General features: G+C 38.9%; 1 protein-coding gene across 13 annotated transcripts in view; it reads right to left on the reverse strand.

The window, feature by feature from the left end:
- Positions 1-532: 532 nt before the first annotated feature.
- ptk2aa (protein tyrosine kinase 2aa) overlaps positions 533-17,699 on the reverse strand; it is a 72,332-nt gene continuing 55,165 nt past the window's right edge. For 6 of the 13 annotated variants that reach the window (XM_079571605.1, XM_079571613.1, XM_079571612.1 and 3 more), the window contains 18 exons: positions 16,520-16,617; positions 15,551-15,635; positions 15,360-15,460; positions 14,432-14,547; positions 14,238-14,338; positions 13,303-13,392; positions 13,009-13,213; positions 11,776-11,887; positions 11,615-11,689; positions 10,892-10,984; positions 9,599-9,703; positions 6,671-6,733; positions 5,072-5,111; positions 4,830-4,933; positions 2,986-3,141; positions 2,458-2,538; positions 1,303-1,388; positions 534-1,214 (listed from right to left, as the gene is read on the reverse strand). In XM_079571605.1, coding sequence (XP_079427731.1) covers positions 1,088-1,214; positions 1,303-1,388; positions 2,458-2,538; positions 2,986-3,141; positions 4,830-4,933; positions 5,072-5,111; positions 6,671-6,733; positions 9,599-9,703; positions 10,892-10,984; positions 11,615-11,689; positions 11,776-11,887; positions 13,009-13,213; positions 13,303-13,392; positions 14,238-14,338; positions 14,432-14,547; positions 15,360-15,460; positions 15,551-15,635; positions 16,520-16,617 — 1,838 coding nt within the window. In that variant the 3' untranslated portion in view covers positions 534-1,087. Of the gene's footprint in view, positions 1,215-1,302; positions 1,389-2,457; positions 2,539-2,985; positions 3,142-4,829; positions 4,934-5,071; positions 5,112-6,670; positions 6,734-9,598; positions 9,704-10,891; positions 10,985-11,614; positions 11,690-11,775; positions 11,888-13,008; positions 13,214-13,302; positions 13,393-14,237; positions 14,339-14,431; positions 14,548-15,359; positions 15,461-15,550; positions 15,636-16,519; positions 16,618-17,699 lie in introns of all 13 variants that reach the window. The other 7 variants (XM_079571607.1, XM_079571608.1, XM_079571606.1 and 4 more) reach the window with 2 other exon arrangements.

Consider the following 17,699-nt stretch of genomic DNA (forward strand, 5'->3'; position numbering starts at 1 on the left):
CATAATAAATCACCAAAAGGCAAACTGTTTGATCTCTTTTATAAGTATATTTTGCAACATATAGGAAAACTAGCTGTATAGGCGGCATAAAAATCAGAATGATGTCCTTTTGATGAGCTCAGTCAGTTTCATCAATTGCAGTTTAAGTGTGGTCATTTGGGTGAGATAATTTTGAAATATACTAAGAGAAGCCTGTGTCTATCATAAGTGCTAGTGGTGGTTTACGGTTTAGAATAGATGCAGACTGGCAGTGCCTTGTCCTGTTTCACTTGTGAACAGTTCTTTCCGAATGGCTTTGGGCCTCAAGCACATTAGCATATAAACTTCTTCACAAAAGGGCAATATGAGACTTTTCACAGTATTTTATTGACTTATGGACCAGCATGCTCTATTTTCTCTGAACATGTAGACCATATTAATCCATTATTTACCTTTTGTTTGAATAGATTGGGCTGTAAATGAATAAAGATCGTACTCCATTTTACTTTAAATTAATTTACCAGGAATTTCACGTAAAATGCAAATCTTTTTTTATAGCCTAGTGGTTGTTTTTTGTTTTCTTTGTTTTTTTTCGTGAAATGCAAAAGGAGGAAAGATAACATCAAAATATGACATTTATGAGACTGTACAGGAAATTAATTACATACTTTCACATGAAAGACAGACACACACCGTGTAAAGCTGCAAATATTCATAATAATTAATAATCATGATATAAAAACACATAAACAACACTTCATTGTCTCGTCCTTCATCCAGTTGTTGCATATTGGGATAGTGTTTTAAATGTAAGTGTCCATTCACCCATTTTTTCTTTTGTCTTTTTTTCTTTCTTGTCCTTTTTCGGAGACACAGATGTCCACAGCATTTTGAAGTTACATAAAATAGACCCATTTGTGATAAAATAGTACATAATAGTGGAGCCAGTCTCTCAATAAAAAATTCCATACAACTGAAATAGAGGAAGCATGTGATTTGAAGAGGAGTCGTCTTTTAGTTCATTTTGTCGCCATTTCTCCGCTTGACTTCACCTTTCATCTTTTAAGGACTTCTCAAGGAAAAAAAGGTTCAAGTTCCCGACTTTTATTTAATGTGGGTGGGGCTGAGCGATCATCTTGAGCCGTGATTGGTCGATGACATCCAGGAGGTTCTTGGCGTCAACAGCGAGAGCATGAGCTGCCATCAACATCTGCTTCTTGTAGTCCTTTTGTAAACTGGAAAAGTACAATGAGTATATTTTTATATTCGCAGATGAGAGTGAAATGAAGAAAGAGCTAAGATTTGTCATTTGTTTGGACCAACCTTGTCATGACATACTGCTGAGCCAGCTTCATCTTCGATATCAACTCGGCCAAATCTGAGTTCAACAACTTCTGAGCCATCTCAATCTAAAAAAAACATAAAATCACAATCACATTAAAGCAACTATATACTGATTCATTCTTGCCATTATAATTTAAAATATATTTTTTCATAGGCAGTATAAACGCCACACGTCTGTCGAAAGGTGCATATATTTGTGTCTTGTGAGAGCAGCACTATGAAGTTTGTTATCTGATCTTATCATAGAAATAAAACATAATATCAATACTATTATTAAAATTTATATTAATAATAAGAGTAATCATATTATTACACAATACAGTATTATCTATTTCTATGGCGCGTTAACCAGATGCAGGTACATTTAAAGGTGCATTATGCAACTTTTTATGCAAAATAAAAGTTGATATTTGTTCGTATTTGACCTTGTAGTGGCCCAGTGGCTGTATGAGTGGTCAACATGGCGCCTTTAAATTCCATCACGTTGGTCTCTACAACGCCCCAGGATCAATTATTTTGTAGGTTTTCTGATGAGGCTCAGTCAGCAGTGAAAACCTTCCAAACAATTGATCCTGGAGCGTCATAGAGACCACTGTGATGGAAAGTAAAGGCACCATGCTGATCACTCATACAGCCACTGGGTCAAATCCGCACAAATATGAACCTTTTTTTTTGCACATAAAAAGTTGCATAATGCCCCTTTAAGTCTAATTTCTCGAGCTCAATTAACAAAATTCTATCTAATTTTGTTGATTAAAATATATTATCATAATTTGAGTCAAAGTCATATTTTTTGCTGACTAAAATTAGACTGAGTTAAATGTACTTAATGAGAATATGACTAAAACTAAGACAACAAATACAAATTAAAAGGGAAAACCCCCCCCAAAAAACATCTGAACTTCCAGTGACACATTTTCAAAGAGACTCATATCATTTAAATTCAATGAAAAAAGGAACAGGTCTGTGCTTTGTCCATATAATAGCGGAGAATGTCCATGAAGCAGTGAATTAAATATGTTTAACAAAATTAATAGAAATGCAAAGTTGACCACATTTTTTTTTTACAATACACTTTTGTGTCATCGTATAGTATATGTGTGTGTACATGTGTTATCTTCATCCAGCATTTACCTCTCTGTGTGTGCTGGCCGGCAGAACTGGAATAGTCTCATCCACCGTTGCTAACAGTGTCCTCAGAGCCAAACCCACTTCCTAATAAACACATACATACAATTAAAATGAGAACCACAGACACACAAACAAACACACATCATTGTGACCACTCCTCTGTACATTTGAAATATGAATACCATTAGACACGTGGCTAAAGGTAGTCAACTATATTTGCATTTCATCAACCATCATAAGCGCGACAGAACAGGATGGAAATACCATGGTAACTATATTGCATTTTGTACCCTGTTTCCATGTCATTTGTTATACTGGTTTAGGGTAATGGAACATAATCACCACATTTACCCTGTTATTACACTTGTACGTGCCATGCTTCTTTCTTTCTGTCATTATGAAATTCACTTTTCCAGTGAATTTCCATTGTGAGATCAATAAAGGCTCTTATTATGCCATGTCTGCACTGTTGTAAAGAGCTGCCAATGATTCATGTGGCTAAATGTGCTGCCAAATAACGAAATGCTTCACCTTGACCATTGGCACGTACTCCTCCGGTGCGGCCGGCTGGATCCTGTTGGACATTTCGATCACGGCTTTGACCAAACAGGTGACGTTCTCGTACACTTTGTCATTGGAGCGGTCCAGATTGGCAGTGGGGGGCGGGCTGATCTCCTGAGGCTGTAACTGCACCCATCGAAAACAAGTGTCACTTCAGATTTTGTTCACAAATTAATTCCACAGGCTAATCTAGCACCACTATTGTTTTTACATCAACACAACACTAGAGGGCAGAGTTTCACTACGGACAATGTGGACTTCTGTCTAGACAGGAGCCCAGGCTACCACATGAATATCGTTAGTGTGTTCCTACTTTAGTGAGACGCTACATGGGAGTTGTTAGAGGAGAGAAAGTTTTTTTTTATGTACTACAAACTATATCCAACACTTCAGTCCTATGCAACTTGTAGACATTTATCCAGCTGCCAAATTATTGAAATATGGCAATGTAAACTCCAGCCACTGTAATTTTTTTTTAAAATTTCTACTAACTCTTTCTCTATAGCAATTTATTATGTGATTAAATATGGCACTATGCTTATTATAGTGTTGTTATTATTTCATATATCATTTTACTGTGAAAGCAATACAAGAGAATAGTCATCTCCAAATCAGACCACTTGGTTATTTTATTTTTACCAAAAAATAGTAACTAAAATAGTAAAAAGACATAACATTTTCTTCTCTAGTAATGGAATAAAGTGCCTTCAGTATATTTTAATCTACAGATATTTGTAAAACCAGACCTTTGTGCGCTGTGTACGGTAATTATAAAGTATGCTTGTATATCATGAAATAGCAGACTAGTTGTTGGCAATAAAGCTCCATTTCTACTCCCTGAAAGTTGAGAAGCTGCTTAGAGTATATATTCATAAACTAAAGGTTTAAAATAAGCTTGTAAACAAAAAGATTGGTAACAGGGCCTTAAAGGTACAGGCCACCGGCAAAAAGACCAAAGATGTTGCAAGCATTTATCCTCTCCACCTCTCCTTTTTGGGGCCAAACGGGGGTGAAGATAGAAGCGACAAAGCTCATCCACGTTTCCCTATTCCCTACTTCGACGCCCGCTGAGTAAAGTGAAGATATTACTGCACGGACGTCGAAGTGCTCCTAAGGTGTTGTTGCGCCTTACAATATAGTCCCCTTTTTATCCACTTAGAAAATCAACCTGTTTAATTTTGTGTAACTATGCTTGGATCGTGTAACGTAACGTCATATTCACGTAACTGTATTTAAATAGGGAAAACGTGGAAGAGTTTGATCGCTTTAACCATACCCCCGTTTGGTCCCATAGAGGAGAGGAGGAGAGGCTAAATGCTAACAACATCTTTGGTCTTTTTGACAGTTATGCATCAACTCGTCTAAGCTCAGGTAAGAACATATCTCAGTATGGAAAAACGGTGGCCTGTTCCTTTAAAGTGCAATGTGAAAAACAAGTTTGCGGTTTTCAAAAGACACAGGAAATTGCTACTAACTATGCGCTATTTAGTGAGTGAGTCTAATGACTAAACAGACACACAAAGACTTGAGCTTACCCTCCACGGCTGAGAGGTGAGGAGAGGGAGATGGGACAGTAAAGTAAAGTAAAGGATTGTGTTTTGTTTTTTGAGACATTGATGGAAAAAACATAGATGTTGATGAAAGAATAGAGGGGTGTTAATGTTTAGGGTTGGGGAAAGAGAAGAGGAACAGTGCATTAGGCCAAAGCAAACCAACAAAAACACATGCAGGATCTGGTCTTTTAAAAAGTGTCAATTTGTTTTGTTTTCTGAATACATTTAAAATAAAATAAGCCATTTTATATGAGCACACACCTTCACTCCTTCATTGTAACTGTCCACAGGTACCAGGTTGCTCAGGTTGGTGAGGTGACCCGGGGCTCCAGGGCGGGGCGGCTTTTTGGGAGGAGCCACGTTTTCTGGAAAGGTGCACACGTTATGATTCATAGTATGTGTGAGAATATGCACAAAGGGAAAGGTTTTTGTTGATAAAAGGCAAGCAAAACAAGATGTAGCTCAAAGCAAACGAAAACGCCAAAAGAAGTGACTGATCTTACCAGGCTTCCCTACAGGCTGATAGATATGTTGACTCCCACCCTGAGCAAAGACAGACAGCAAAAAAAATAAATGAATGAAAAACAAGTTTGCACATCAACAGCTTTCAGTGGTTACAGCACTATCATACGGCTGTCTAAATGCAGCCTTGGGGTATTTATACATGTTTTTTCAGTATAATAACACCCGCACTGTTCTGGGTTTGAATTTCCCATGAGTCTTTGTGGTCATGTGGTTGGCCCATAGGCAGTGTCCTCCCTGGCACAAACACTTTCACTGCTTCATCCAACCAGAACGCTGCCTCTGTCTCACTATCAGATGGTTTTAAACTGTCATGCTGTCCATGTAATATAAGTGTCGCTCCATGTTCAAATTCCATTAGCAATGTCACAAATGAATCAAAGTAGAAGCCACAGATTTCAACCAACTTTAATAGGAATGTAAAGCCTAGTTTAAGTGTCATAATGATCTACTGCAGTGGTTCTCTATGTTTTCATCTCATACAATGCTGTAATCAAACCAGGTCTTAAATAGATCGTATCTGAATTAATCTCTGAACCCCCACCTGAACAGAGTGCATTTTCTCCAGTTCGGGCTTACCCAAATCTAAAAGCTGCTTGAGAAAAGCATCAAAATAGCAACAAAATCGCAATGAAAAAGCAATGAAAAAAAGCCACAAAGTAGCAACAAAAGAGTGACAAAAACGCCAAAAAAACAACAATGAAAAAGTGACGAAAACCCAAGAAAAGCGACAAAAACACGACAAAAAAAACTATGAAAGCATGACCAAAACACAACAAAACATGACAAAAAAACCTACAAAACCCGCCAAAAAAAGCAACAAAAACACAACAAAAACACAACAAAAACGCAAAAAAAATACAAAAACATGACAAAAACACAAGAAAAACACACTATAAACACAGCAAAACACGACAAAAAAATACGAAAACATGACAAAAAAAGCAACAAAGACAAAAACACGACAAAAAAAAACTACGAAAACACGTCATAAAAACAACGAAAACACAACAAAAAAAGTCAAAAACACAACAAAAAACTACAAAAACATGACAAAAACCTACAAAAAATTAAAATGTGACTAAAACGTGGCGACAACACGACAAAAAAGCTGCAATCAGTTTTGTAGGCCTTAGCTTTCAAATGAGGCGCTACACTGTTGCTCTCCAATCCAGAAGCTTTTAGATTTGGGTAAAGAGGCTAGATAATAACCAATCACATGTGTAAACCATTCGAAAACCAGAGAGGCTTCTAACTTCCTAACTTCACGTATAAAGGAAGCTTAAATAACATGAACAACGTCTATCTGTGCACCAACAGACGAAGCTCAAGTGCTGTCAGTGGTAGCAGACGTTCCACAGTTTGAGAATCACTGATCTGCATGAAACATAATGGAAACTTTCCTTTTAAGAGGTGTCTTTCTGTGCTTACTAAAAGGTTATGTATGTTTGTGTATGGCTGGATTTGAATGAATTCCCAATAAAAGCAATGCTCTGCTGCAACTTTGACTGCGACTGCATTATCTACGTTATTACATATTATGTAAAAAAGCCTTGCATTCCTGTCCCAGCGTGACATACCGGAGCTTGTAAGATGCCGTCTTCCCTGTCGATGCTTCCTCGGCTGTTTCTCGACTCTGCCTTCTGCAACAAAAACAAGAAAATAGGCGACAAGTTACAATAAAAAAAAATCTCCGATGCATAAACCTGCTTCAAAGAGTCCCTGCGGGTTTGCGCTGCTAAAGAAAGCTTCAAAAAAGTGAAATCACAACAAAAGAACTCTCCAAGTACCGTTTGGGTGAAGCAGGCCTTGAACAGATGCATCCTGGGAAAACAGAGGTGGATATCAGGAGGTGGGAACTGGAAAGAGGCTACAGGAGGCCATCGAAACAAGGCCAGAGATGGATAGTGGAGGTTATAAGAGAAAGGAGACAAAGGCTGAAGAAGTCATTCTGAGGGTAGAGCCCCGACTGAGCTATAGGCAGCACAGAAAGGAAGGAAAGTTGAGTCAGTGAAGAGAGGGAAGGCATGAAGTTTTCCAAAGAAGGAACGAGCCGCGGTCCAAAAAACATCCAGCCGTCTCCACTGCGCCCTGTCTTCGTCTGTGTCTCTCTCCCAACTCTTTCCATCGCATCTCTCCTCTCTCCTCCCTCTGTCCTCCCTTTGCCAATCCCACTTCCTCTCTCCTAGACTCTGTTTTCACCACCGGGCTATGCACAGTTTTTCTTTTATCGTGAGGCTCGAGCGTCAAATTCAGCAGTAAAAAAAAAATCCCAAATCTCGTGCTTAAAAGCGCTCAGAGTGGAGCTACCTTCGGGCTACACGTAAATCCCCGTGCGGCGGGCGGTATCAAGTGTCGAGGAATGTGGCTGACTTTCCTTTGATGGAAGAAGTCGTTATTTACTCGAGTGGGGAAAGTTGGATTTCGTATGAGAGGTCAGACATGGCCACAGAAGAGAAAGGACAGTCGGACACCAGGACAGAGGAACGGTTTTGTGTTTTAAGCATGCTAAATTAATCCCTCTTAATTTCTTAACCCCCTCCTGCACAGAGCACATTTTCTCCAGTTTGGCTTTACCCAAATCTAAATCTGAGTGTGGGAATAAAATGCAGACTGGCCTTCTTATAATTGGAGGCCATTGTGTAAGTTTAAATTTGTTTTACTTTGCAATGTCTCTTCTAGACTCTAAATGCCATACTGTGTAAAGTATGATGCTCCCATTTAATATACTGTACAACGATCCCCATAAACAACATGGGACAGATGTTCCAGCTGGCGCGAGGGCAGCACTGCTCCAAATGTGATGGTCATCTTTCATGGGCGCAGCTGTTCCACTATGTGCCTCCACCACTGGCAAAAGCGCGTCGCTGATAAAAAGAGAAGCGGTCCACTGAGGCATGGTTTATTAAAAACAGCACTGAGCGGTGCCCTCCTATCGCGGCCTCACATTCTTGTCCTCATTTACATCACACTGTCTTAAAGGGGCTAGATGCAAGTTAGCCATTTTATACTCACTACTGCTTCCTCAGGTCATATGAGTAACTGCACCTTCTATATTAAGCTTGTGCATGACAGAAATTCGGACTCAAAGTAACAACTTTTTGAGTGACAGTGCAGGATTTTAAAGGCAGTTGTGGTGAACAGGTCTGGGCTTATTCTACACACGTCCCTTTAAGCATAATAGGCTCTCAAAGGTCAAACTAAAAACTGTATTCATCCTATCGTGAGTTGAACGATGTCCTAGTGTTCCGAGAGAAAGAGATGTACAGCCGGTCTTGCTGTGGCGCGGGTCGGCACTCGCTCGGCCGCAATTGTGTTAACGCGACCAAAACAAAAGCACATGTTCCCCCCACTCCTCTACAAACCCAGATTTCCAGCTTCTTGAAAAAAGTGTCAAATAATGACAAAAATGAGACGATAACGAGGATGAAAAGTGAGGAAAAAGTGACAAAGAAAGCGACAAAAAAGTAACAAAAATGTGACAAAAATGTGATGAAAAAGTGACAAAAATATAATAATAATAATATATGCATTGCACACAATAATGTATTGGTTTTATATAGCGCTTTTCGGAACACTCAAAAACGCTTTACATTGCAATATTCATTCACTCCATACTTGGAGGTGGTAAGCTACTATTGTAGCCACAGCTGCCCTGGGGTAGACTGATGGAAGCGAGGTAGCCAGTCTGCGCCATCGGCCCCTTCGACCACCACCAACCACTCACTCTCACTACATTCAAAATATGACTGAAAAGTGGCAAAAAATGATGAAAAAGTGTCACAAAACATTGACAAAAACTCACTTTTTCACGGCAATAATGCGAGGAAAAAGATCTGTTTAGATGAGATTTGTTGGTCTTAGCTTTCAAATGAGGCATTACACTGGGCGCTTGATTGACTGAGTAATTCGTGTTTGCCAAATCATTAAAAAAACAAAAAACAAAGACCAAAAAATAAAACACTTTTGACTGAGGTATTAAAAATGACTAATCCTTGGCACAAAAAAATATGCCGTCAACAACATCCAGGGCTATTCTTATGTAACATTAGGGATGAGTTATTTCAGCTGTTTCAAAGTCAAGCAGACCAGATACATCACTAAGAAAAATGATAGTCTGTCCTGATCTCCCTCGTCTGGCCTCCTTTAGCTTCTGTGCACCTGGATGGAAATAAGAACCACTCACAACACGACACAGACCAAAACAAGCAGAAAGAGCCGATAAGAAAAACAATCTTGTTTTGTAGCACGAAATATCCGTCTCCACTTTGGAATGTTTTAGGTTCACTAAGGTAAAGTAAACAACTGGAAAACATAATTTAAATGTACGAAAGGACAATATTTTTGCATGGTGCCGGGCTGTAAATTAGAAAGAGTCTTGATCATGTAGTGTGGAGTGTGTTGTTTTTGGACAGAGATTTGGAGAGAAAAAAAAATAAGCTTCGTGCTCCAGGCGTGTTGTCTCATAACAGTGGCCAGACTGAATATGAGTTGTTAATTATACACACCATGAAGCTCTCCTCTCGCTCAAGCCACCGCTGGTCGTCCTCCATCTGCTGCTGCTGCATCATGAGCCTCTCCTCCATAAGTGCATGCCCCACACAGCCATTGTCCTGGAGCAAGCAAAGATAAGATAAAGTCATTCATGTACAAATAAGTCAGTACAATAAAATGACTGCCTGGCCAAAATAAAAGACGCCACCTGGATTGAACTAACTGCTAACCCTGTTCTCCCACAAGTACAAGAGCACTCAGTAGGAGACTAAAGATGCTGTAGCGGGGAGCGCCACAGGAGGGCCTTTCTACCGGTCGCCATTGGACTCTTCCCCCTTCAGCGGGAAGGAATAAGGGAACATCCTAAGCTACAGCTTCCTCTTGTTATAGTTGTTCTGTACAATTTGTGTTTTTATAAATAGCACATTTTCTCAAGTCTGGCTTTAACCCAATCTAAAAGGTTCTTGAAAAAAGTGTCAAAATAGTGATGAAAACTAGACGAAAACATGGCGGGAAAGGTTTTTTAAAAAGTCAAAAAATAAGTGACAAAAAACTGATGAAAAAAGTGATGAAAAAGTAAAAAAAAAATGACGAAAAAGTGATTAAAAAGTGATAAAAAAAAGTGATGAAAAAGTGAAAAAAAAAGACAAAAAAGTGATTAAAAAGTGATGGAAAAAGTGACAAAAATACACCAAAAAAGTGATAAAAATGTGACAAAAAGTGATAAAAAAGCGATGAAATGTGATTAAAAAAGTGACAAAAAGAGTGATGAAAAGTGATGAAAATGTGACGAAATCACAACAAAAAAGCAATGAAACAAAATGTCAAAAAAGTGACAACAACGCGAGGAAAAAGATCCTTCTAGATGAGTTTTATTACACTGGCTTATAGGCTGTAACGTTTTAGATTTGGATAAAGCTGAACTGGAGAAAATGCTCTTGGTTAAGTCGGGGGTTAAGAGGTTAATGTCTTTCATGCTGCTCCTCCTCGCAAATGAATTTCCTTCCTTCCTAATAAAGTCTTATATCATCTTATCTAACCCCAGTTTCCAGTTTCCAGTCAGGATGTGCCGGAGAAGGCTTTGCACAGTGGTCGCTTTCTCCCATCGTCAATACAAGGTGAAAACATGCTGCAACACTGCATCTCTTTGACATTGCAGAAGCTCATTGAAACCATGCCACAATGAATGTGTGCTGTAATCAAAGCTAACGGTCCAATAAAATATAACAATGTGTGACTTTTTCTTTTGGTCAGGCAGTGTTTGCGTTTAAAACTGCATTTGTAAGAAGCAGCAGCAGCAGTGGTACCTCCATATTGTTGCTCCAAAGTGCTGTGTGTTCGGGTCTGTGCTGGTTCCAGGTTTCAGATTGTGGATAGCTGCCTCCCCCGAGACCTGACTGCTGCAGACAAAGTGACAAAGAAACCGAGACATCAATATTATCGCACACAGAATTAACTTTCACTAGTAACATGAATCATCATCAAAACTAAGACAGTAAGATTGTGTCTTCATAATGCTCCTGCTCAACTATGTCCGTACTTCCTTTGTGTATCAAAATGACATAGATGAATTGTACCCACCATACGACTTTATTTATCACTAAAATGGAGACGCTACTATTTTTACTCTGTATGGCAGCTGTGGTTATAATCCCTTTAACAAATCTGTCTTCAATGGCACAACACTGACAGGGTAAAATACATGCTTGCAAATATATATAGTGATGTTATTGTAAGTTGAGATAGGATCAGGCCCTTATATGGTTAACTGGGAGCTTGTGGCCGAGTGAGAGGCTTTAAGCGCTACAGGAAATGCCGTCTGTCTGCCTGGTTTATGAGGAGGGAGAAGAATAACTGTGGTAGAAGGCCATTTCTTGCGCTTCAAAATACGTTTTTTGCTGTGACACACTGAGAAAGACAGGCGGCTTTGGGTTAGTGAGACTTTACTGTTATAAGATGAAAGAAATGATCATCATCAGCTCCTATATGTGCCTTACTCTTGACCTACACTTAATAAGAATGCATGTTACCTGAAAGTGGTTGTGCTGGGGGCTAGGGAAGTAGCCCTCACTGGACCGAGGACTGGGGTAACCCGGCCTGCTGGGCTGAAGTGTCAGAGGGAGCAGAGTTTATTAGAGATAATATTAAACATTTACATGGAGAGAGGTTTGATGAAGAGTTACTGCTTTACCTTTGGTGGTGCTTCGTCTGAGCCTCCAGAGTCCCAGGACACTGTGACCTGTCGCCTCATCTCCATCCGCAGCCTCTCCTCCTGCTGAAGCTTCTCCTCCTCTAAGATAGTGCTGCACAGATGTACAATTTACGGCTTTTGTATGAACATCATCATCAACATCACTAAACATTTGGCTTGACAGTTTACTTAAAATTGATGAAGTGTAAGCAATTATATAGAAGCTGCCATAACATTTCAAAGTAATGACATTTCAAAGTCGTAAATACTCCTCAGCTGATGTCCAAACACATTCACTGGACTTGTTCATTTAGGGGCTGAAATGGCCTTCACTACAACGAATGTCTTAAAATAATCAGTAATGGACAATACATCGCGGACCCAAACAGAAATTGAACATTAATGCTTTGTGAGAAGTGAATTACTTTAACCTCTGAACCCCCGCCTTTACCAAGTGCGTTTCACCAGTTCAGCTTTACCCAAATCTTAATCCTATCGTAACGCATCAACCTCATTTGAAAGCCAAGGCCTACAAAGCTAATCTTTTTCCTCGCATTGTTATTGCGTTGTCGTCACTTTTTTGACATTTTTTCCATTGCTTTTTTGAAACTTTTATGTTGCTCTTTTGTGGCTTTGGTGTTGCATTTTTGTCACTTTTTTGTCACTATTGTTGTCCTATTGTTGTCCTATTTTTTGTCGCTTTTTCAATCATGACTTTGTAATTTTTTCGTATTTTCATATTTCATATTTCATACTTTTTTGGTCACTTTTTTGTCAACTTTCCGTCATATTTTTGTCACTTTCTAATCATTTTTTTTGTCACTTTCTAATCACATTTTTGTCACTTTTTTGTCATATTGTTGTCACTTTTTTGTCACTTTTCCGTCATATTTTTGTCACGTTCTAATCACATTTTTGTCCCTTTTCGTCAAATTTTTGTCACTTTTTGTCACATTTTCATCACTTTTTTGTCCTATTTTTGTCACTTTTTTTGTCCTATTTTTGTCATTTTTTCATCACTTTTTTGTCAATTTTTCATTGCTCATTTGTTGCGTTCACATCCTCGTTTTCATCTCCTTTCCGTCACTCATTTTGATACTTTTTTCAAGAAGCTTTCAGATTTGGGTAAAGCCAAACTGGAGAAAATGTGCTTGGTTCAGGCAGGATTAAGAGGTTAAATTACTGTGCTAAAAAGTCATCCAAAACTATAGTATAAAGTTCCCTTTGCTTTACCTGAGCTGTGTTTTGAGTTCCGTAAACCGCGGCCTCTTGCTCGGATCATAAGACCAGCATTTGGTCATCAGGCTGTACAGAGTGGGCGGGCACTGAGGGGGCATGGCCAATCGCTCGCCGTTCTCGATCCGGCCAATCACATCGTTGTTCTTCACGCCCTGGAAAGGCTTAACGCCGAACATCAGGATCTCCCACATACACACACCTATGGACACAAGTCAAATAAAACAGTCACTGACGCGTCATCACTTTGACCTGAATTGTTTATGTAAGATTAAAAATAGTGTATCTCACCGAACATCCACACATCGCTGGCGGACGTAAATCTTCTGAAGTTTATTGATTCAGGAGCCATCCACTTGATAGGGAGTTTGCCTTTAGAAGCTGGAAATACAGTTCAGTAATGAAAGAGTTTATAAAAGGACTCCCAGATGGTTCAACTCAGGATGTTACTGAAGTGACAATAATCTAATTGTTCCCACTTCTAAGCAAAGTCTGGTCATTGTGAGGCCCCTTTACGAAGCCCTGACGAAAACAATCTGTAGTAAACTTTTGCTAAAATGTCGGCTTTATCCAAATCTTAAAGCTTCTCGACTGGAGCTTACAAAATACAGAGTAACGGCTCATTCGAAAGATCTACAAAACGAATTAAGCTTCTTCCTCGTTATGATTTTCACGTTTTCGTCCTTTTCGGTTGCGTGTTCATCACGTTTTTTCCATCTTTTTTTCTTTAACACAAAAATAACCAAAACGCTACAACAAAGCAATCAAAACGTGACAAAAATGTGACAAAAATGCAACAAAAAAGCAGTTAAAACCTGACCAAAATGTGACATAAACGCAACGAAAACGTGATACCAAAAACAGGGAAGAAGCTTAGATAAGTTTTGTAGTTCTTAGCTTTCAAATGAGGCATTACACTGGACGAAGTCAAGAAACTTTTAGATTTGGGTAAAACTGGAGAAAATGCACAAGGTGGGGGTTAATAAGACATTGTGTGTAAACTGCCCCAGGGAAAAAATTAAATTAAATTAAATTAAAAGACTTTTAAATGGGTCCATTAATTTGGATTAGATGAGGTAAGGTAAGTAGATGAGAGAGACCCCAAACGAGGTATTCGAGAAGGTGGCTTTGCTCGGGGGATCTTGTAATTTTCTTTGTTGTCAGTAGGTGGCAGTGCAGTACTACTAGAATACGAGGTCATTTCTGTAAAGCCTTGTGAGTTATACCTTTGTAATAAGAACTGTCCTCCATGTATCTCGACAGACCAAAGTCTCCGAGCATCACACAGTCGATCGAAGACACCAGCACATTACGAGCCGCGATGTCCCTGAGGATTCAGACGAAAGAAGACGGGTCATTCAGATTTTCGCTTCCCACTATCGCACTAATAATACATATGTTTTGTAGCACTAGCACACACCTGTGCACAAAGCGTTTGCTCTCGAGATAGGCCAGGGCGGTGCTGAGCTGGTAGGCGAACAGTATGAGAGTGGCCAAGTCCAAGCTGTACTTCCTCACCTGGAGGAACGACCTCAGCTGCGGACAGAAAAGGAGAGGGACATAAATAAGGACAGAAAGTGATTGGAGCAAAAAGAATCCTGAAATATCCGTGATACTTTGTGCTTGATTATTCTTTTATTATAAAGAGACAAAACTCATAATGGACATACACAAATACCCACTTAATACAACATTATGTTCAAGACATTTTGACAACCCGTAATGTGCAATTTGGTGGATAATATTAACCTCTTAACCCCCACCTGAACCGAGCACATTGTCTCCAGTTTGGCTTTACCCAAATCTAAGAGCTTCTTAGTATATATTGCAACAAAAAATGAGCTGAAAACAAGGATGAAAAAGCAATAACAAGAGCGACCAAATTGTGACGAAAAAGTGATAAAAATTTGATAAAAATGTGATGAAAAATTACAAAAAAGTGACAAAAATGTGCTGAAAATGTGGCAAATATGTGATGAAAATCCAACAAAATATGCAATATATGGCAACAACGCGAGGAAAAAGCTCCATTTAGATGAGTTTTGCAGGTCTTAGCTTTCAAATGAGGCATTACTCTGGCCTATAGGCTGTGCCCTTTTAGATTTGGGTAAAGTTGAACTGGAGAAAATGTGCTCGGTTAAGGCGGTGGTAAGAAGTTAACACAGCAGTTCAAATCTATTGTGATCTGTTTTGCATAGATTTAGTCCCTTCCTTTTGAAGGCAGGCTCCATTGTCTGTTAACACTAAATTAGCCTTTAAAGTACACACTGAGCCACATAAACACTCTGTAAGGACAATGACATAATTCATTTAAATACCAAAGCTAAACCATGTAAAAGTAAATCTACCTCGCCCAGCGTGCACAGCTCCATGATGATCCAGACGGGGTTCTCTGTGATGACTCCGATGAGCTTCACGATATGTGGGTGGTCGAACTGCCGCATGGTCACTGCCAGAGACAAAAAAAGAGAGAAAAGAAACATATTTATCACCGCAAGAAAACACTAGATCAGCAGCAAAAAATGAGAGTTTAACCTACGTGCTTCCTGGAGGAACTTTTCTCTAACGCTGTCCGAAGTGCAGTTTTTACAGGTTTTGATGGCGACGGGCAGCGACGGCTTGTCCTGAAACATGGATATTATATGTACAATAAAGTTAACAAACAAACAAACAAACAAACAATAAGAAAATGCAACTATAATGACTGTGGTTGTATTAGTGTGTGTGTTTTATCTTCAACTCCTGCATGATTTATAAATGGGGATGCACCGATCTGATACTGGTATCGGGTATCGGCTTTAATCTAAGTGAATATGTGCATGCTGTATATCATTGTAAAGCTAAGAACCAGGAGAATTTTTTTAACCTCCGCAAATGTATTTTTGATCGACGCGCAAACTTCCACGCTAGCAATAGCATGCTAAAGCTAGCAGGTGCATGCTAATGCTAACAAAAACTAATCTGAGGCTGGGTCTGAAACTATGACAAAAATACCTAAAGAAGCCTAATACAATAAAATAACCACTGCTGAAGCCAAGTGTTTGTATTTTAGTTTAAGAAATAACTGATCTAAAATATTTGTAATGATCCAATCACTTCATGTGAGTTGTTTATATTAATGTAATATACCTACGGATAATTAGTGTGGAAAAGTCGAGTGATTCTTGTTTAATGTTCATCCATTCATTCATTTATCAATAGATATAATTGATCTGTAACATCATGACAATAAAATATTACTTTATTTATCGTAAAATAAAGAAAAGAGTGAAATACATTTTTCACTCAGAAAAAGCCACTTTTAAGAAAGTCTCTTGGTATTGGTAAATATCGGATATTGGCAGATACTCAAACCCCAGTATTGGTGTCATAAAAGCTGGACTCGGTGCATCTCTATTTATAAACATCATAATAATACATTTGTCCTGTGGATTAGTAATATTAAAGATGCAACCCACAGTATGGGCTATTGCTTTGTGTGAATTTTGCGTTTTAACAGATAACACACCGGGGCGCTGTAGACTCCTTGATGCACATCTCCAAACTGGCCCTCTCCGATACAGCGTCCCAGCTCTATCCTTTCCCTCTGGATCTCATAGTCCCGTGCTGAGGGGACAAACAAAGGAAAAATTAGTATGTGAAATGTTCATATTGTACATCTTCAACACAAACATTAGACATTTTCATCAAGAGGTTTTTTCAGTCAATTTTCTGGCTGATTTTAAAATGTCACAGCTCATTCCTGCAGGACTGACAACACAACAGCAGTTAAATAAACACACGTATAATTCAGTATAATTCACATGTAAAATGCCATACTTTGAAATCAATTATATACAAATTGACTTTCATTTAAAACTACTTTTTAGAATATTTTAAACTTGCACTAACAGTGAAAGGATTGGCCGTAAACTCCTTGTACTGCATCGCAAGCATGCACTGTATTATACTTGTACCGTAGTTTGTCCACTACATATGAAAAATAAATATAATCTTTTAATTTCACTAAATTTCTATTAACCTCTTAACCCCCGCTTTAACCGGGCACATGTTCTCCAGTTCAGATTTACCCAAATCTAAAAGCTTCTCGGAGCTTGCAGACTGTAGGCTAGAACAGGGGTAGGTAAGTTTGCTTAGTGAAGGGCCGATTTTCTTCATCGTCAAAAGACCAAGGGCCAAACCCCCAATTGTCGCCTGAAGTAAAGCATCACTTTCAACAATTGCCAGTTGTACATGATATACTGTATGACTGAAGTGGTTGTTCTGCTCAGAAATGTTAAGGAATTGACTGTATGTTTCACATTTTTGAGCACGTTTTCTCCAGTTCTTCTTAACCCAAAGCTTCTGGACTGGAGTTTACAGCCTGTAGGGCCAGGCCAGCCTCATTTGAAAGCTAAGAACTTATAATAACTTTTTTGTCGCATTGCTGGCGCGTTTTTTCCACAATTTGATCGTGTTTTCATTGTTGTGATTTTTTTTTTTGTTTCGCCACTTTTTGTCGCTCTTTTTAGATTTTTCGATTCGTTTTTCGATTTGGGTAAGGCCAAACTGGAGGAAATGAGCTTGGTTCAGGTGGGGGTTAAAGAGGGGGTATTATGTTTTTTCAATCACATAGCACCAGTCTATAATACACTACAATGATGACGAAACCTTCTGTTGGTCTGTAACTGCAGTAAATTAGAATAACT

The sequence above is a fragment of the Gobius niger genome, assembly GCF_951799975.1.
Source record: "Gobius niger genome assembly, chromosome: 14".
Lineage (NCBI taxonomy): Eukaryota > Metazoa > Chordata > Actinopteri > Gobiiformes > Gobiidae > Gobius > Gobius niger.